Genomic DNA, 21,982 nt, shown 5'->3' on the forward strand with positions numbered 1-21,982 from the left:
AGTTCCCAATCGTTTATTGAGTGTTGTTAAAAGAAAAGGTGATGTAACACAGTGGTGAACATGCCCTTTCCCAACTACTTTGGCATGTGTTGCAGCCATGAAATTCTAAGTTAATTATTATTTGCAAAAAAAAAAAATAAGTTTATGAGTTTGAACATCAAATATCTTGTCTTTGTAGTGCATTCAACTGAATATGGGTTGAAAAGGATTTGCAAATCATTGTATTCTGTTTATATTTACATCTAACACAATTTCCCAACTCATATGGAAACGGGGTTTGTATATTTGTTGCTGCCTCTAAAGAAAGACAATACAACAGGACCCATTTTGTATGTCATGCTGCAGACATCCTGCAGGGCGAACCGCAGAGAGAGAAACCACAGGTGAACAGTTTGACTTTAAACTGCAAGCACGTTAAAAGGACAGAAGCACCAAGTGACAGTTGTTCATTCGTTGCTTTCTGGGAAGATTTCTGACAACACTGTTAGCTTCCTATTTTTCAGTCTGTGCTGAAATAGATTGTGCCATGCAGAAAGGAAGAGAGGCTTGCATCATGTGGAGACGTTTGAGTACAGATGAAGTGAAATAGCCACAAAGCATGTAAGTACAACAAAAGATTACAGTTTGTGACACAATCTGATTTTTGTTTTTTGGTCATTTCTCTGCTTGTGCACACACAGCATCAGGGGTGGCGCAAGGGTCGTTCGTAAAGCAACATGCACGTGTCCAGGGCGGATCCCTGTCCAGTTAACGGGACAGCAGCCATTCCAAGGAGGCGCAGCATGAGGAACATGTCTCTCCTGGAGCACCTGCGAGGCTGTCAGAGAGCCTGGTGCCCCGTGGCGCCCTGGGATCGAGCGCAGGCCCACTCTGCCCTCTGTGGGACGCCTGCTGGGGTGAGCTGCTATTGGTTTACATGAGAATGTATTTCTATTAATAGGGCTGTCAAACGATTCAAATATTTATCGCGATTAATCACAGTTTGTTCATAGTTAACTCAAAATGAATCAGGTATAATTTTTCATCATTATTTCGGTGTACCTAGATTGATCATTTTCAAGTAGAGATGTCCGATAATATCGGTATCGTTTTTTTTATTATCGGTATCGGTTTTTTATTTATTTTTATTTTTTATTAAATCAACATAAAAAACACAAGATACACTTACAATTAGTACACCAGCCCAAAAAACCTCCCTCCCCCACTCATTCACACAAAAGAGTTTTTTCTTTCTGTTATTAATATTCTGGTTCCTACATTATATATCAATATATATCAATACAGACTGCAAGGGATACAGTCCGTAAGCACACATGATTGTGCGTGCTGCTGGTCCACTAATAGTACTAACCTTTAGCAGTTAATTGTACTCATTTTTATTAATTACTAGTTTCTATGTAACTGTTTTTATATTGTTTTACTTTCTTTTTTATTCAAGAAAATGTTTTTAATTTATTTATCTTATTTTATTTTATTTTTATTTTTTTTAAAAGGACCTTATCTTCACCATACCTGGTTGTCCAAATTAGGCATAATAATGTGTTAATTCCACGACTGTATATATTGGTATCAGTTGATATCGGTATCGGTAATCAAGGGTTTGGTCAATATCGGCATATCGGATATCGGCAAAAAGCCATTATCGCACATCCCTATTTTCAAGTTTTAAATACCATGACTAAACATTAGTTTACTTTAATGACATTTTTTTTAAACATTATGCTTTTTTAAACGGCTCAACACAAAAATACATGTACATGCTTTTAATGACTATAAAAAAGTGTTGTTGTCTTGCTAGATTTTGTATTTTGTAGGATTACAGAATTTGTATTGCTGCTGCAGAAGCACTTGCATTTAGATGAGGAGCTACACTATGTTTAGACAGCAGGTTCACGCATCAATTGCTTTGAATTTCAAAGGTGGTAATGTAATCTCTATCTGTTATATTTCTACCTAAAAAAGGCTTCTGATATCCTGTTCATTACATGTTTTACAAGTTTATTGTATTGATATCTCTGCATGACAATGTTTTAACCTTCTCTATTCATTATCAAAATGTAATATTCAGCCTGCTAAACATTCTGTAATTGCGAACTATCAATCAGAACTGGTTATAGAAGAATATACACTTTAATTAAATCTGCCAGAAAACATTTATTTCGGTAGAAGTATCACAGATTACATTACAACCATTTTTACAAAGCATGATCCTAATGTAAGACAATTTTTCAGTTTGTTTTAGTAGTTTGACGTAGCATTATTATTGTGAAGCCGGAAGTGTGTGATTGGTTTGAGAAGAGGTGTCTTGACTCAAGACTCTCTACCGTCTGTTTTTCTGCTGAGCTTGTATTCCATTTTACTACAGTGGTTAGTGTAACAATCTACATTTTAGGTTATCAATGCGCTCTAGCATATTTAAAACATGGAAGTAAAGCTCTACCTCCCTTCCAGTATGCGTTCTGCTCGTAATTTTCGAGCTTGTGGCTCAACAGTAACTGAACGCTATTACGTTTTCTCACGCTACGGAATGGACCGAGGTTCAAAAATGAGTCAGAACACATGCACGTTAAAAAAATGATCGCAGTTGAAAGAATTTGTAGTCAACGCATTATCGTGTTAACTTTTACAGCCCTAATTTCTATTGATATTGTCACCTTAAAATACCAGTAAAGCGGAAAGGCAAGTTGCCTCTATATTAAAGCTATTATCATATATATCTGATTTATGACACCTAAAGACTTCCAAAGTTTACAAATAAATAGATATGATTGAAATAGAAAAGCGCAATATAAAATCGAATCCATTATTATTATTATTATAATCTCACAGATTCCCGAACAATTTTGAGAGTTAATGAGGAAGCCAGTTACGTGACGTTGCGCTAGGAAACAAAGATCCCTTCTCCATCAACAACAATGCTAATCAAGCAGACTCTGTGAGAGCCAACAACGATAACTTTGTGAAAAATTATGATCCAGAACCTTATATTTTTGAACCCGAACACAAAGAGTATTAGTTATACTATAGGTTTTAGAAAGCCAAGTGCTGAACGGATGCAGCTTTATTGTGACACTAGTATCCGCAGCATTGCTAGTTGCTAAACATACAAACTAACAGTGATGGGCAAGCTACTTGGAAATTGTAGTAAGCTAAGCTACAAGTTACTCTCAATCAAATGTAGCTCAGCTACAGTGGAAGCTATCCCTGGAGAATTGTAGCGAACGCCACTACAAGCTACACGGCAAAAGTAGCTTACTACATCAAAGCTACATTTAAACAGCATTTATATTTATGAGCCCACATTTATAATATCAATGTTATTGTAACGGAGAGTGTACAAATAAGGGTCCATTACTATTAACTATCTGTCATTTAGTCATTTAGTCGTCTGTCATTCTTTTTTTTGAGTCGACAGCTTAAAGCGTCCCTCTGTCTCCGACACCCTCGTCGTCATGTGACATGCGTGACTCTTATGATTGATGATCGCCCGCCTTATATTTCTTCTGATTGGCCAGTCCGTAATGTTTTGCCCTAACTTTAGCCAATTGTGACTCATCACATGAACACCAAGCAATCATCATGGATTTTCTCCGTATGCCCCACACAGGCGCGGCGCGGACATAGCAAAGATGGAGGCGGATCATCCAGACATGCCCGTGTTTCTCCTTCTTGTACATATACAGGCGCTTTTGTAAATACCTTAAGAAAAAGCGATTATAGCTATTTCGGATACAACAATTCTCTTTGAAATGTCCGAGTCAGCTGTGAGTCTATTTACCGAAAAACTTGCTCCCTTCCTCCCGTGGATGTGATCGTGATGGGCAGTGTGTGACTACAAATATTGCTTTATGGATGTGACTGTGAAATGGCCAGGCAGTGTGCATGATGCCCGCATCTTCGCTAACTCCGCCATTAGCGCGCAGCTGAAAGATGGAACCATCCCCTCGTGTCCCAAACTGTTTATCGCATTGTCTACTTTCTCATGTCTAATAAAGATTTGATGAATTTATGATGTCAATAGAGCCTCACAGCACACTGGATTCTAGTTCATTGAAATACCACAACAATGGATATTGTTCAAAGGAGATACTGTCATGTCTGTGTAATCATGTTTTGTTTTAGTCATGTCATGTTTTGTTTTGTTTAGTTATTGGACTCTTTAGTTTCTGCCTTTTCACTCCCTTGTCTTGTTTCCATAGTTACCCATTAGTTTCACCTGTTCCACGTTTGGACTCATTGTGCACTCTTGTTTGTCACCATAGCAACCCATTAGTTTTCACCTGCCCTCACAACTCACGCACCTGTCTTTAATCATGTCACTATTATTTATGCTTCCTGTTGCCAGGCTGTCTGTCTGGCGACATCTGTCAGGACTTGGACTATGGCGTGGTTCAGACCCCTGTCACACTCTGTTTACCTCTGCGTAACAACGCCATAGTCCAAGTCCTGACAGATGTCGCCAGACAGACAGCCTGGCAACTGGAAGCTTAAATAATCGTGACATGATTAAAGACAGGTGCGTGAGTTGTGAGGGCAGGTGAAAACTAATGGGTTGCTATGGTGACAAACAAGAGTGCACAATGAGTCCAAACGTGGAACAGATTAAACTAATAGGTAACTATGGAAACAAGACAAGGGAGTGAAAAGCCAGAAACTAAAGAGTCCAATAACTAAACAAAACAAAACATAATTACACAGACATGACAGATACATTTTAATTTAAAAACTTACACACAAAACACAGCAAACAAATGTAAAATGCACAGCAAACTATTTACAATATAGCTCTTTTAAATAACTTCACAGTCAAGTAAAGTCATCTACTGGAGAGCGAGGAGCAGATGGACGCTTCTTTTTTTTTTTTTTCCGCGTATGCGTACTCGGTCGCGTTGCGCCGGAGGGGTGGAGGGGGTCTTAGACGGTGGCGTTGTTGTGTGTGGACACGGGTAAGGTTCGGTGTGATTTACCCTGGATAACCTTATCCGGCTTAGTGTAAACGGGGCCTAAAAGTAGCTAAGTTACAGAAAAAACTACCATACTTGCCAACCTTGAGACCTTGGAATTCGGGAGATGGGGGGGAGGTGGCGGGGTTGGGGGGGGCGGGGTTGAGGTGCAGGCAGAATACCCCTTCCCCTTCGAGCTGTCCTGGATGAAATGAAATTGTTTTTTCCAATCATTTTGGAACTTGCAAGCGTATTTCTTCTTCTTACTCGTCGTCGCCATGTCTCTTCTTCGTTATTCTGCTTCGTCTCCTTCTTGTTGTGTGTGCAGTTGTGCACTGAGCTCCAAAAGCCGTAGATGTTATTGTAGCGTCCCGGAAGAGTTAGTGCTGCAAGGGGTTCTGGGTATTTGTTCTGTTGTGTTTATGTTGTGCTACGATGCGGATGTTCTCCCGAAATGTGTTTGTCATTCTTGTTTGGTGTGGGTTCACTATGTGGCGCATATTTGTAACAGTGTTAAAGTTATTTATACGGCCACCCTCAGTGTGACATCTATGGCTGTTGACCAAGTATGCATTTGCATTCACTTGTGTGTGTGTGTGTGTGTGTGTGTGTGTGTGTGTGTGTGTGTGTGTGTGTGAGTGTGTGAGTGTGCTTGAAATTAACGTTATCATTAAACCAGTTAAAAGATCATACAACGTGTCAGTATTTCTTGACATCTTCGAGTAAAGACCATTGTTAAACCCGTCCAACGCTACATTATAATGTGACTGGGCCGGCACGCTGTTTATATGGAGGAAAAGCGGACAGCATGCAGCTGTTAAGGGGAGATGGTTTCAGGTGAGAGAGGACGCTAAAGGCAGTGCCTTTAAGGCATGCCCCCAATATTGTTGTCCGGGTGGAAATCGGGAGAAATTCGGGAGAATGGTTGCCTTTGGGAGATTTTCGGGAGGGGCACTGAAATTTGTGAGTCTCCCGGGAAAATCGGGAGGGTTGGCAAGTATGAAAGCTACTCATTAAAAAAAAGTAGCCAAGCTACTGGAAAATGTAGTCAAGTTACATAGCTGAGTTACATGTAGTTTGTTACTGCCCATCACTACAAACTAACCATATTAAACCATGATAAAACAAACACTGTAATATTTCCACTCCCGCTGGGATGCCGACCGACGGGACGCTTCCATAATCCTGTTTAGATGAAGATTCAATCACAATCCTCACAAAGGGTCAGGAAAAAGTTGCTGAAACAAGCGTCTTTTTGTACCATCCTCGCCATCTCGGGGGATGTGAAAGTCGACCAGCCTGTCGGTCCATTGTCATATTTGTCTACTACCAGGTGAGAGATGCATCTAGAATGTACTTTTAGCAAGTTTGAGACGAAGCAAAAGCAGCCGCCGGCTTATAGTGTGTCAACAGCAGCAGCGTAAGCTAGCATTAGCTCACTGCTATCAACGCGCCCCTAAAATAGTCTGTATGCGTTAGCGCTTATAGTAACAAGATAACTCATATTTGGTTCATTTTCAGGTCATGACGTGAGAATAAGAGTATTGTTAGTGGTTTCTGGATGTTTGTAGAGAGAGTATAATGAGAGGACCCTTGATCTGTTGACTCAATTGTTAGCTATTTATTTACAATTTCAAATGCATACAAAAGCCAAGCATATATGTTCTTGTCTTACATAAGGACTATGAATGATAAACAGCACACCTCTTTACAATTTTTTTCATATTTCCAGTATGACTGATCTGATAATATGGTCAATTGTAATGTCAATCTACAAACATTACCGAAGGTGTTGGGAGCGGAATATTCAAAATGGCTGACTGAATTTGTGGAATTTGGTGACATTTTACAAAACACAACGTTGTGAAAACCGTAAATAAAAACAGAATACAATGATTAGCAAATCCTTTTCAACTGCAAAGACAAGATATTTAATGTTCGAACTGAGAAACGTATTTATTTATTTTTTTACAAACAATCATTAACTTAGAATTTAACACGTTACAAAAAAGTTGGCACAGGGGCATTTTTACCACTGTGTTACATGGCCTTTCCTTTTAACAACACTCAGTAAACGTTTGGGAACTGAGGAGACTAATTTTTGAAGCTTTTCATGTGGAATTATTTCCCATTCTTGCTTGATGTACAGCTTAAGTTGTTCAACAGTCCGGGGTCTCCGTTGTGATATTTTAGGCTTCCTATTGTGGCACACATTTTCAATGGGAGACAGGTCTGAACTACAGGCAGGCCAGTCTAGTACCCACACTTTTTTTTACTAAGAAGCCAAGCTGTTGTAACACGTGCAGAATGTGGCTTGCCATTGTCTTGCTGAAATAAGCAGGGGCGTCCATGAAAAAGAAATTGCTTGGATGGCACATATGTTGCTCCAAAACCTGTATGTACCTTTCAGCATTAATGGTGCCTTCACAGATGTGTAAGTTACCCATGCTTTGGGCACTAATACACCCCCATACCATCACAGATGCTGGCTTTTGAACGTTGTGCCTATAACAGTCCGGATGGTTCTTTTCCTCTTTGTCCCGGAGGACACGACGTCCACAGTTTCCAAAAACAATTTGAAATTTGAACTCGTCAGACCACAGAACACCTTTCCACTTTGCATCAGTCCATCTTAGATGAGCTCATGCCCAGTGAAGCCGGTGCTGTTTCTGGGTGTTGTTGATAAATGGCTTTCGCTTTGCATAGTAGTGTTTTAACTTGCATTTACAGACCAACTGTAGTTACTGACAGTGGTTTTCTGAAGTGTTCCTGAGCCCATGTGGTGATATCCTTTACACACGGATGTCGCTTTTTGATGCAGTACCGCCTGAGAGATCGAAGGTCAAGACTGGGATCTGCTTTTATACCCAATCATGGCAACCAACTGTTCCCAATTAGCCTGTTCCCCTGTGGGATGTTCCAAATAAGTGTTTGATGAGCATTCCTCAACTTTTTCAGGCTTTTTTGCCACTTGTGCCAGATTTTTTTGAAACATGTTGCAGGCATCAAATTCCAAAATATCTGATATTTGCAAAAAATACCAACGTTTTCCAGTTCGAACGTTAAGTATCTTGTCTTTGTAGTCTATTCGATTGAATGTAGGTTGAAAAGGATTTGCAAATCATTGTGTTCTGTTTATTTACGATTTACACAACGTGTCAACTTCACTGGTTTTAGGTTTTATAGACGGTATTTTCACATACTTTGCAGATTTTAAATACAATTGGCTATGGTTTAATGGATACAATGAAACACAAATAAGCATATAAAGTCAGTAGAGTTTCCACTGTACAGGTACTTTAAAGGAGCAAAAATAAAGATATAAACACCTGTTCCGATACAATACAGTTCTAAACCACTACAAAAAACAATCAAAGAAGTGCATCATGCTGCTTATGTCCTAACTAGGTTATCTGTCCGTATTTCTTTCCAAAAAAATGCACTAGACAAATGCATTTTGTTGTGCTAAAGTAGATTTCTGCAACTGCACAAGCTACTACTATAAAAGGACATGCTGTTCTTTGACAAACAACTATAGTTCCTTTTTTCTGTTTGGCATCCAATGACAGAACATAAGTTGATTGCACAAGTAGTAGAATACAAGAGCAAAGCATTGACATATCACGCTGAGCGAGGATGTGAGGACCAACAAGGTAGATTCTGCATTTATATTTCATCTTACAGCACGTTACTAACCCCAAATGCATGAATGCATGTCTTACAGTGTGTAGTGTGGAAGGAAATACGGGAAGATTCTGGCTTAGATCATGTTTAACCTATTTTTTTTAGGAGGTATTTCTTCGCTATTCTGTCGGGTTCATGCAGTCAGTACTGAAACTGGATTCTAGTGAGCACAAAGCCACTTCCTGTTTAAGTGCAAAAGTAAAGCCACGTGCAAAGTTGCAGTGACAAAAGCTAGTATTGATTAGGGGTGGGCAAAAAAGATCAAAATGGCAACTGCAAATGAACGCAATGTTACAGCAGCCAAATTAAGAGCCTTTGTAACCCATTTTGAAATGTTAATTTTGTTATTTATATGGCGAATAAAATATGGTGATATAGATTTTAGGTTATGTGGCGCATCCTTCATTTTCATGTTTTTTACTCACCTTATGCAAATCTGTCCTTACATTATTCCTACGGCCTTGTGGCCGACAATAAAGGCTTATAATGAAGCCCGGGAATGGCAACAAGGTTTTTTCAAGCCGTCATCTATCATTATTACGCCATGAATGTTTATCATTTCCTAGACTTGTGACAGGATGTCAATTCACTATAATAAACTATTGAGGTGACCAACAACAGCTAAAAAGAAAAACAAAGGCTAATGTAATATTTTATAATTACATCTGGGCTATGATGGAATAAAAGTGTTGTTTCTCACTTTTGCAGAAGCTACATGTAAATATAGATCACGTCATATTTAAAAAGCATCTATAGTGAGCATGGTATGTCCATATATAATGCATGGTGAACTGACAAGTGAGATATAATATTAAATATAAAAAATATCCCCTGGATAGATGTGAGGTCTCTGAGGCCAATTGAAAGGCTCAGACATGCTAATGGTTGAGAGCAGTGGTTTAGTTTCTACTATGACCGCTATTGACTTATTATTTATTCATTCAATTAAATGTGCAACTGACAGAAGACATTTCTAAATGAATTAACAATTGCATAGAAATGTGTAAAAACGAGTGAATGTTCCAGCAATGCTGTGACGTCATGGTTAACTTTCAAGATAGTTTCCAGGCTTCTTCTTTGTTTTGGTCATTGCTGTATTTTAGTATTTCTCAGCAGGCCGCTGTCACGTCTTTCCGTTTGAGATACTGAGATGAGTCATTCTGTGTCTCCTCTAGAGTTTCATGGTCGTGCGGGATGGTTTGACATCTCTGCCCAGTTTGCTGTGCGTTTCTGCAGAAGGAGAGGATGAAGCGGTTCTTGATTATGATGTCACATGCACAGGCACAGGTATACAGCGGCGTCCCACTGGGGGGGTAAGTGGGGATGTTGTAGCAGGGCCCCCCACACAGGGGTTGGGGGCACTTGAGCTTTTCTTTTTTCAGCCATTTAAATATGTATTTAGTGTTCTTTACAAATACATCATAAATGTTAATATAAGATTCATATAGCCCTGAAAGTTAAATAAAAAGGTTGCTCGAATCAAATTAAGAATATCTAAGATGACCTACACCCCATATCAAAAATGACCTAGCTTTGAACACTTCACTCAACACAGACGTCCTAATGTCATCAAAGCTCCGCTTTACGCATTCACACACTGCACCAGCATTTTGGAACAATAATAGAAGAAAGGTAAAACATATAATAAAAGTAAATCTATCTATATGTTCAGGTTTCACTTATATATCTCATTGCACATAACTGTGGTGCATTCAAGGACGCCCTATTAAAGTTATAAACAGAGGTGTCACTAGTTTTTAAAGACTGGGGAGACTTAACCCCCAGGAGATGCACATAATAATAAAGTGATTTATTATTATGGTTCATTATATCCACTGATAATGTTATGTGAATCAGCTAATTTCTCTTTTACATTTTGAAGTCAAGGAACATTTGCCATATGTATAATAATATTCAAGACAATAATGGCAGGTAGTATGAGTATTTAAATTCATATTCTGAATTTGTTGGCTTTTTTTGGTAAAAAAAAACAACAACAATTTTTTTAACAAAACTAAATTATTTTGGGGGTTTTATCAAGATATGTTGTGGATATGTTAAACCTATCTTTAAAAAAAAATGAATAAATAAAATTAAAGTTTTCACATGTGTTTTAAAAAGCTGATTTCAACCAAATCTATGCAATATTTTTTTTTTGTGTGCATGTAAACCAGAGGTGTCAAACTCATTTTAGATTGGGGGCCACATGGAGAAAAATCTACTCCCAAGTGGGCCGGACTGGTAAAATCACAGCACAATAAATTAAAAATAAAGACAACTTCAGATAGTTTTCTTTGTTTAAAAATAGAAAAAGCACATTTTGAAAATGAACAAATCATAATGTTGTGTTTTTTTTTTTTTTACACTTACATGGTTAATAGTATTGTATCTTTGTCATAATTTTTAATAAATTATGTGATAATGTTCATCAGTCAACTCATTGGTGTTAATTTTCAAACTATCAAGATAAAACAATTATACCAAAATCAAATTACAGGATGTTATTTATGTAGTTTGCTCATTTTCCTCGACGGGTGCACTGGTTTATTTTTATTTGTTTACATATGTAGCATAATCTACAAAGATACAAAGAATTGCTATTGCGACATCTAGTGGACACATTTAGAACAGCAGTTTCTTTCATTCAAAAATTTCGGCTCATTTTTATACTTGGCAAACTCATCCCGCGGGCCGGATCAAACCTGTTCAGGCCCGCGGGCCTTACGTTTGACACCCCTGATGTAAACAAATCAAGTGTGTATGGGGAGGCCACGTTGGGTTTAGGGTGGGATGGGGGGCTCTTTAGGAGTTTTGTGTATGGGGGTCCTAGAATTTGGTGCCATGAGACTTGCAGTTTGTTTTGGTTAAAAAAAAGGCCACTGAATGTTTTATATTTAGTAGCTATTTTATCATTAAGGCTCAGGAGTTTTTCTCAGCCACACAGACGCTCCCTTTCAACTTGTGTCAAAAGCACAGACGTCAAACGTTCTTTAAATGGAGAAACTAGGTCAAGTAAAACCAGATCAGAGATGTCCCACCATGGTTTTGTCATTGTGCTGTCACGTTATTTCTCACTTGTAAGCGCTTTTTGGGGCCGGAAGTAGAGATGTGACATTCGCAAACGAATCGCGCCTTTTTAACGGCTCTATTAAGTGAACGATTAGAACCGATTCGCAGTCCTGAGCCATTCGTTTGGGTGCCGTTTTTTATGCACATGCAAAAACAGCGTCCTCAAATTGCATGTGCGTGCCACCTGACTGCGACTGGACTAGAAAATGAGTCAGAGTCAAAAGAAACTTGTCAGAATTTGGATTCGCTTTTTATGCATGCATATATGTATATATATATATATATATATATATATATATATATATATATATATATATATATATATATATATATATATATTTATATATATATATATATATATATATATATATATATATATATATATATATATATATATATATATATATATATACTGTATATATATATATATATATATATATATATATATATATATATATATATATATATATATATATATATATATATATAACCACCCACCCACCACCACGAAAAGAATACCTACCGGAATTAATAAAAGGCTATCGATGCTGTCATCTAGCAAAGCTGAATTTGACCAAGCAACCCCCCCGTACCAAAAAGCCCTTGATGAAAGCGGATACAATTTCACCCTCACCTATGAACCCACGCCAGGAAACCAACCGAAAAAGAACAGAAAACGAAACGACATCATCTGGTACAACCCCCCATACAGCAAAAACGTCTCAACTAACATTGGACACAAATTCCTCAATCTGATTGACAAACACTTTCCCAAAGACAACACCCTAAGAAAAGTATTCAACAAGAACAACATTAAATTGAGCTACAGCTGTATGAACAATATACGACAACATCAGTTGTCTACCAATCTAAGGTAACACGCAAGGACATTAACACATCCGACACATATGTAGGATTAACTGAGGGAGAGTTCCAAACCAGATGGAACAATCACAAGGCTTCTTTTAGGAACCAAAACCTGCGGAATACCACAGAACTCAGCAAACACATTTGGGACCTCAAAGACAATAATGTTGAATATTCAATAACATGGCAAATTCTTGCATCCAGCACACCTTACAATAGTGGTAATAAAAGATGCAACCTATGCTTGAAAGAAAAACTGTTTATTATTTACCGTCCAGACCTGTCATCCCTCAACAAGCGCAGCGAAATTGTAACAACATGCCGCCATAGACGGAAACACCTGCTAGGTAACACATGAGCCAATCACCACGCCCCTACACCAGCCTGTACCCACCCACTCTGTGCCCTATATAATCCATGGTATGTGAATGCTCCCATTAAAATCTCCTGATGATTGAGGGAACCCCCCCTCATGAAACAGGCCTGTAGAGATGAAATAGTTTTGTGATTTTTTTTCCCACACATACATATATATATATATATATATATATATATATATATATATATATATATATATATATATATATATATATATATATATATATATATAAATGGAATACAATGATTTGCAAATCCTTTTCAACCCATATTCAATTGAATGCAAATAATAATTAACTTAGAATTTCATGGCTGCAACACATGACAAAGTAGTTGGGAAAGGGCATGTTCACCACTGTGTTACATGGCCTTTCCTTTTAACAACACTCAGTAAACGTTTGGAAACTGAAGAGACACATTTTTTAAACTTCTCAGGTGGAATTATTTCCCATTCTTGCTTGATGTACAGCTTAAGTTGTTCAACAGGCCAGGGGTCTCCGTTGTGGTATTTTAGGCTTCATAATGCGCCACACATTTTTTTTTTTTTTTTTTTTTTTTTTATGTCCTGTCCAGCTTCTCAGGCAAATCATATAGTTGATGTAGATGCCCATGTCGGCTGTTCAGATTTACTTTACAAAAGAGAAGTGTAGGATACTTCTCTTGTTGCCTTATTTGTATTTGACTTTATTAAATGTATTTATATTATCATTTAGTGCAGCCGGGCCGGAGCAGGAGGGGATAGAAAGAGAAAAAAAAAAGAAGACAGAGGGGGAAATTGTGGGGACAAGAGGGGGATTAGACAGAGAGACAAAAACAACAACAGCAAACAACAACAACAACAACAATAGAGCAACATCAGCAAATATGACATGTACAAATATGATGGTAAAAGTAATAGCAAATAAGCAGTTAGCGAAAAATAAAAAAATAATACAGAAATGACAATGAGCATTATTACACTACAAATGGATCAATACAAATACCAATAGAAATAGCGCTATTGATAATGAACAATACCAATAATTTACCTTTATTATCAACAATACAGTTGTTTAAATGCAACAATACATATACGTAATGATAACTTGAGATACGAAAGAATGCAGAAAAATGGAGGGGGAGAAAGAGAAGCAACCTACATTAACCTTGTAGATTGTTATAGTCACAATAGGTTAAGCTTTGTCAGTGTGCCATGTGTTACACCCAGTTTACCCTAGGGCAACAACGTTAATATATGTTTGATGAAACGTGATTATGTGCATGAGTGTAAGTATGCATATGTACTTGTATATGTACAGAATGTGTATATGTGTTTGTACAATGAATGTATATGTACAGAATGTGTATATGTGTTTGTACAGTGAATGTATATGTACAGTATGTGTATGTGTATGTTTGTATATTGAATGTGCGTGTGGATGTACGAACATTAGGTAGGTAAATATGTACTGTATTTGTGTATGTATGTGGGAGCGTAGGTACCTATGTACGTATGTGAGCATATGTGAATTTGCATGTACAATACATTCGACTCCCAGAGTGCGTGGGAGCCAGAGCACGGCCCCATCACCCCCGAGAGCCCAACCCACAAACAGGAGGCGTGGTGCCTAGGGAACCAGGGACCACCGCCCCCACGCAACCAAGCCGGCCAGCGACAGGAACCCCAGAGCCCGACCCACCGTACCGCCCACAAGGGCCAGCAGCAGGCCGCAGACAGACGCACCCGGCAGAGGACAGGGCACGAGAAAAGCAGGGGACAGCCAGACCCCAAGCCAGCGAGAGACCACACCCCACACGGGCAGAAAGGCGAGACGCCCCGCCCGAGGGACCCAGAGACTCCCCGCAACCGGACGGGAAGACCGCCCCCGCCCCACCGGCAACCGGGCCCCCACGAGCCCACCCCCCACCCCCGGAGAGCGCGGCGAGGCCAGCCCCCGGCCACCCCACCCAAACCGGCCGCCGCAGGACCACCCAGGCACAGGGCCACGGGAACCACCCACCCCACCCGCAGGGACCCCAACGATGGAGATGGAACAACCAGCAACCGCCCCGCCGAGCCCCCCCCCCTGAGGGAGGGGAAAAATTAAAAAATAATATTAATAAAATATATTAAAAAATAAATAAATAAATTAATTAATTAATTAATTAATTTAAAAAAAAAGAATTAAAAGAAGATCACAGACATGCTGACAAACAAGGTCACTACCCCAGCAACTGGCCGACTCGCAGCACCTCGGAATACCTTGCAGCACCAAGCTACCACAATAGACGCAGGGACTAGGCCCAACAGGCCCCAACCAAGACGGGCACCCGGAAGGGATGGACAGCGGGACCCAGGAGCTCCAGACACGCAGTCCGTATGCAGTAGCCTGAGGCGTCGACCCCCGTCTGACAGGCAGGCCCAGAGCGTACCCCCAGAAATATACATATATACATACACATACACACATACATGTATACATACCCACACATACACATATATACATATACATACACATATGTACACATACACATATATAAACATACATACATACACACACATATACATACATATACACAGTTCGTCAGCCCCGACAGCCATCACGCGCGCGCGCTGCCACCAGTCACAACATCAGCCACACCCCTGCACCAGACCCAGCAGCCACAGGCGCCCACACCACAAACAAACGGCAGCAGAAACAGCAGCCGCACATTTTCAATGGGAGACAGGTCTGGACTACAGGCAGGCCAGTCTAGTACCCGCACTCTTTTACTATGAAGCCACGTTGATGTAACACGTGGCTTGGCATTGTCTTGCTGAAATAAGCAGGGGCGTCCATGGTAACGTTGCTTGGATGGCAACATATGTTGCTCCTGTGGACTTGAAATGTGGACTCGTCAGATCACAGAACACTTTTCCACTTTGTATCAGTCCATCTTAGATGAGCTCAGGCCCAGCGAAGCTGACGGCGTTTCTGGGTGTTGTTGATAAACGGTTTTCGCCTTGCATAGGAGAGTTTTAACTTGCACTTACAGATGTAGCGACCAACTGTAGTTACTGACAGTGGGTTTCTGAAGTGTTCCTGAGCCCATGTGGTGATATCCTTTACACACTGATGTCGCTTGTTGATGCAGTACAGACCTGAGGGATCAAAGGTCACGGGCTTAGCTGCTTACGTGCAGTGATTTCTCCAGATTCTCTGAACCCTTTGATGATATTACGGACCGTAGATGGTGAAATCCCTAAATTCCTTGCAATAGCTGGTTGAGAAAGGTTTTTCTTAAACTGTTCAACAATTTGCTCACACATTTGTTGACAAAGTGGTGACCCTCGCCCCATCCTTGTTTGTGAATGACTGAGCATTTCATGGAATCTACTTTTATACCCAATCATGGCACCCACCTGTTCCCAATTTGCCTGTTCACCTGTGGGATGTTCCAAATAAGTGTTTGATGAGCATTCCTCAACTTTATCAGTATGTATTGCCACCTTTCCCAATTTCTTTGTCACGTGTTGCTGGCATCAAATTCTAAAGTTAATGATTATTTGTCAAAAATAAAATGTTTTATCAGTTTGAACATCAAATATGTTGTCTTTGTAGCATATTCAACTGAATATGGGTTGAAAATTAATTGCAAATCATTGTATTCCGTTTATATTTACATCTAACACAATTTCCCAACTCATATGGAAACGGGGTTTGTATGACACCTGTGAAGTGAAAACCGTATCAGGTGACTACCTCTTGAAGCTCATCGAGAGAATGCCAAGAGTGTGCAAAACAGTTATCAAAGCAAAGGGTGGCTATTTTGAAGAAACTAGAATATAAAACATGTTTTCAGTTATGTCACCTTTTTTTGTTAAGTATATAACTCCACATGTGTTCATTCATAGTTTTGATGCCTTCAGTGACCATCTACAATGTAAATAATCATGAAAATAAAGAAAATACATTGAATGAGAAGGTGTGTCCAAACTTTTGGCCTGTACTGTATATATTAGAGATGTAACAATGAACGATAATAATGATAAAACTCCCGACAGTATCAACTTATTAAATTAAAATGGTTGAAAAACTGTGATTGATAACCACGTTTTAATACGGTACACTAATGAACCGACTGTTGTTAGCTTGCTAACTAACTTAAATGCTAACATGAACACAAGAGACATTAACGTCTTTCCCCATTAAGAAACGTTGGACCCCAATCTTAACATAAATTATCACAAGTGTGTGTTGTGTATAAGTACTTTTTGAGCACATTAAACAATACCACGATAATAATCACAGGAATAAGTTTGGTCACAATACCAAGTTCGTAAATCATTAATTTTGTGTCACTTGGATTATTGCTCAATAGTATGGTCATCCACAGCTAATACAAATCTTGTTAAATTACAGATTGCTCAAAACAGGGCTGCTAGACTTGCTCTGGGCTGTTCTATTCGAACTAGCATTCTAGCCTCTCATGGCTCACTATTAAGCTAAGGATTTCTTCAGGTTTGGCCACATTTTTCTGTTGTGTTACCAGCTCAAAATTGCCCTCATTTTTGTTTGACTAGATCGACTACTGCAGTGGTTCTCAACCTTTTTTCAGTGATGTACCCCCTGTGAACATTTTTTTAATTCAAGTACCTCCTAATCAGAGCAAAGCATTTTTGGTTGAAAAAAAGAGATAAAGAAGTAGAATACAGCACTATGTCATCAGTTCCTGATTTTTTTAATTGTATAACAGTGCAAAATATTGCTCATTTGTAGTGGTCTTTCTTGAACTATTTGGAAAAAAAGATATCAAAATAACTAAAAACTTGTTGAAAAATAAACAAGTGATTCAATTATAAATAAAGATTTCTACACATAGAAGTAATCATAAACTAAAGTGCCCTCTTTGGGGATTGTAATAGAGATCCATCTGGAGTCATGAACTTAATTCTAAACATTTCTTCACAGAAAAATAAATCTTTAACATCAATATTTATGGAACATGTCCACAAAAAATCTAGCTGTCAACACTGAATATTGCATTGTTGCATTTCTTTTCACACTTCTTTTTGACAGACATTTTAGTGAGGGTCAAACCATCATGGCATGGGGGAAACTCTGGGTTTATGGTAATGATTGGAATAGCCTACTTAATTTGATGTTCAGTTTATGAACTTACATTCATATTTTGTTGAAGTATTATTCAATAAATATAATTATAAAGGATTTTTGAATTGTTGCTATTTTTAGAACATTTAAAAAAAATCTCACGTACCCCTTGGCATACCTTCAAGTACCCCCAGGGGTACGCGTACCCCCATTTGAGAACCACTGGACTACTGTAACAATGCACATAATGACAATATAAGTTTTGTTGTTATACCTAGTTCAAAGACAAACTCAATGAAAAAAAAAAGTAATTTATAGAGCCATTGCCTTTTGGAATAATTTACCATTTGTCTAATAAAAGTTAAATCAGCCTTTAGAAAAAGAGTGTAAATGCATTCAAATGTATACAGTTGAGGCAATAACATTAAACTAAATTAATTTGTGATATTTCATGTGTTATTTTGTACATATGCTAATTTTTATGTTGATTGACGCAATTGAATCCTTTTTTTAAACATATTTTATAAATATATTGATAGTGATGAATTATATTGTGAAATCATGTACAATCTTTGGTTTTACTCTTGTTTTTTAATGTGTTTTGCAATGTTTTAAACAGTTTTGCATTACGTGACGTTTTGTGTGGACCCCAGTAAGACTAGCTGACTGCCGTGGCACCGGCTAATTGGGGGATCCTTTTAAAATAAACAAATAAATAAACCTGTGATATGAAATTTTTATAACTGTTCATTGCTAATATATATATGTATATATGTATGTGTGTGTAAGTATATATATATATATATATATATATATATATATATATATATATATATATATATATATATATATATATATATATATATATATATATATATATATATATATATATATATATTATATATTATTTATAAAATGTATATTTATATATTAATTGTATGTATATATATATATATATATATATATATATATATATATATATATAAATATATATATATATATGTATGCAATAAAAATTTGGCCTGTACTATATATATATATATATATATATATATATATATATATATATATATATATATATATATATATATATATATATATATATGTATATATGTATGCAATACAAATTTGGCCTGTACTATATATATATATATATATATATATATATATATGCAATAAAAATTTGGCCTGTACTATATATATATATATATATATATATATATATATATATATATATATATATATATATATATATATATATATATATATATATATGCAATAAAACATTACACCACCTTCTTATTGGTGGTTAAAAACAGCTTGTCCTCAATCAATCAAAGTACTGTATGTACAGCCATTTGGTTGCAAAGGGAGAGAGGGTAAAGGGGATCCAACATTGCCATCAAGTGACACCAAAGCCCAATGATGCAAAAAAGCATATAATGGCCAACACAGGCCTGACGTTTTACTCTTCACTGAGGATATCTTGTTTTTAAAGGGGACATTATTTATTATGTACAAAGTTAAATAGTACCTTGCCTGGTTTAAAGGTAAATAATTATTGTAACGTAAGTATTTGAATCCATGTATTTTCTTTGCTAAATATGCACATGATTTTTTTTTAAATATACATTTTATATTTGCATTTTAAGTTGTAAGAAGGGCTTATTACACGTTTTACACAGTTTTACACTATAGCGATATCTGACATTAAGAATGTTTTGAGATAAGACCGGTCTTTCGGCTATTTTTTCTGCTTCAGGTTGCAAGCTAAATTTTAAGTTACGAGCATCTCCGCCATTAGTTGGTGTAACTGTTGTCACGGTGAATCCTGTGAGCTCGACCCAAACATCTGTTTTTACTCGCTAGCATTAGCTTATTGCTAGAGATCGACATTAGGTAGAAAGTGAGTGTGAAGGACAGTGCTGAGGATAAGAAGTGGATAATATTTATTGAATTAAAAAAATGATTAATCAACAACATGGCAGAGCATGTGCACATTACCGAAGCAGAATGAGTCTAATGCCAGCCAAGAATATTAAAATGATATCTAAACGGCAGTCATTAATCAATTAAAATATGGAAAAGCTGCTGATGGTGTGTTTGACGAAGAAGCAGTTGGAAGAAAATACCGTAGAAGTCCACTTTTCAAGTTAATATTATACATTATTATTAAACTCCTTCATAGTAGTACATTCTATTGTATTGTTTTTAAACAGTTGTTCTTATCTAAAAGTTAGTTTTTCTTTTTAAAAGGCATGTTACATGTTAAGGCAGCATGGTGTAGTAGGGGTTAGTGCGTGTGCCTCACAATAGGAAGGTCCTGGGTTTGATCCCCGTCTTTCTGTGTGGAGTTTGCATGTTCTCCCCGTGACTGCGTGGGTTCTTTCCAGGTGCTCTTGGGGATAGGTTGATTGGCAACACTAAATGGCCCCTAGTGTGTGAATGTGAGTGTGAACGTTGTCTGTCTATCTGTGTTGGCTATGTGATGAGGTGGCGACTTGTCCAGGGTGTACCCTGCCTTTGCCCGAATGCAGCTGGGATAGGCTCCAGCACCCTTGCGACCCCGACAGGGACAAGGGTTAGAAAATGGATGGATGGATGTTACATGTAAAATTGTGGAGGGGAAAGCATGAGTCAAATTGATTTTAATTAATTTTATTGGGAGATGTTGATTTTAGATACAAGTGTTTTGAGTTAAGAGCTATGTCACAAAACCAAATAAGCTTGTAAGTAGAGATGTCCGATAATATCGGACTGCCGATATTATCGGCCGATAAATGCTTTAAAATGTCTGTCTATCTGTGTTGGCCCTGTGATGAGGTGGCGACTTGTCCAGAGTGTACCCCGCCTTTGCCCGAATGCAGCTGGGATAGGCTCCAGCACCACCCAGGACCTTCTTATTGTGAGGCACACGCACTAACCCCTGTGCCACCATGCTGCCTTAACATGTAACATGCCTTTTAAAAAGAAAAACTAACTTTTAGATAAGAACAACTGTTTAAAAACAATACAATAGAATGTACTACTATGAAAGTGTTTAATAATAATGTATAATATTTAACTTGAAAAGTGGACTTACAAAACACTGTTTTCACTGCTGGACTCTAGAAAGAGGTTCCGCAGCCTCCGAAGCAGATCTGTAACAGCTTCTTCCCTCAGGCCGTAAGACTCTTGAACGCATCATAATTAAATTATCCCTTCAACTCCCCCCAAAAAGGATTAACTCGCTGGAATAAAAAAGACAATATAACATACATCCATAAACGTGGACGCATGTGGAAAAAGTGCAATATATTTATCTGTACAGTAATCTATTTATTTATTTATACATATTTATTTATTTTATATATATATTATATATATTATTTATATATATTTATTTATTTATATATGCACCTTATTGCTTTTTTATCCTGCACTACCATGAGCTTATGTAACGAAATTTCGTTCTTATCTGTGCTGTAAAGTTCACATTTGAATGACAATAAAAAGAAAGTCTAAGACGGCGTGGCGCAGTGGAAGAATGGCCGTGCGCCACCCGAGGGTCCCTGGTTCAATCCCCACCTAGTACCAACCTCGTCATGTCTGTTGTGTCCTGAGCAAGACACTTCACCCTTGCTCCTGATGGGTGCTGGTTAGCGCCTTGCATGGCAGCTCCCTCCGTCAGTGTGTGAATGTGTGTGTGAATGGGTAAATGTGGAAGTAGTGTCAAAGCGCTTTGAGTACCTTGAAGGTAGAAAAGCGCTATACAAGTACAACCCATTTATTTATTTATTTAAGTCTCATATCGTAAATTATCGGTATCGTTTTCAAAAAGTAAAATGTATGACTTTTTAAAACGCCGCTGTACAGAGTGGTACACGGACGTAGGGAGAAGTACAGAGCAGTTGCGTCTCCCAGTCATACTTGCCAACCCTCCCAATTTTCCCGGGAGACTCCCGAATTTTGGTGCCCCTCCCGAGGCAA

At 37.9% G+C, this 21,982-nt stretch overlaps 1 protein-coding gene across 4 annotated transcripts in view; it reads left to right on the forward strand.

Moving 5' to 3' along the window:
• The first annotated feature begins 468 nt into the window (after positions 1–468).
• The window catches only part of rinl (Ras and Rab interactor-like), a 71,404-nt gene continuing 49,890 nt past the window's right edge, over positions 469–21,982 (forward strand). For 2 of the 4 annotated variants that reach the window (XM_061925364.2, XM_061925366.2), the window contains exons 1-2: positions 8,536–8,596; positions 9,803–9,914. In XM_061925364.2, coding sequence (XP_061781348.2) covers positions 9,809–9,914 — 106 coding nt within the window. In that variant the 5' untranslated portion in view covers positions 8,536–8,596; positions 9,803–9,808. Of the gene's footprint in view, positions 601–680; positions 897–8,535; positions 8,597–9,802; positions 9,915–21,982 lie in introns of those variants that run through there. The other 2 variants (XM_061925363.2, XM_061925365.2) reach the window with 2 other exon arrangements.

This window comes from Nerophis lumbriciformis, linkage group LG30, assembly GCF_033978685.3.
Source record: "Nerophis lumbriciformis linkage group LG30, RoL_Nlum_v2.1, whole genome shotgun sequence".
Taxonomy (NCBI): Eukaryota; Metazoa; Chordata; class Actinopteri; order Syngnathiformes; family Syngnathidae; genus Nerophis; species Nerophis lumbriciformis.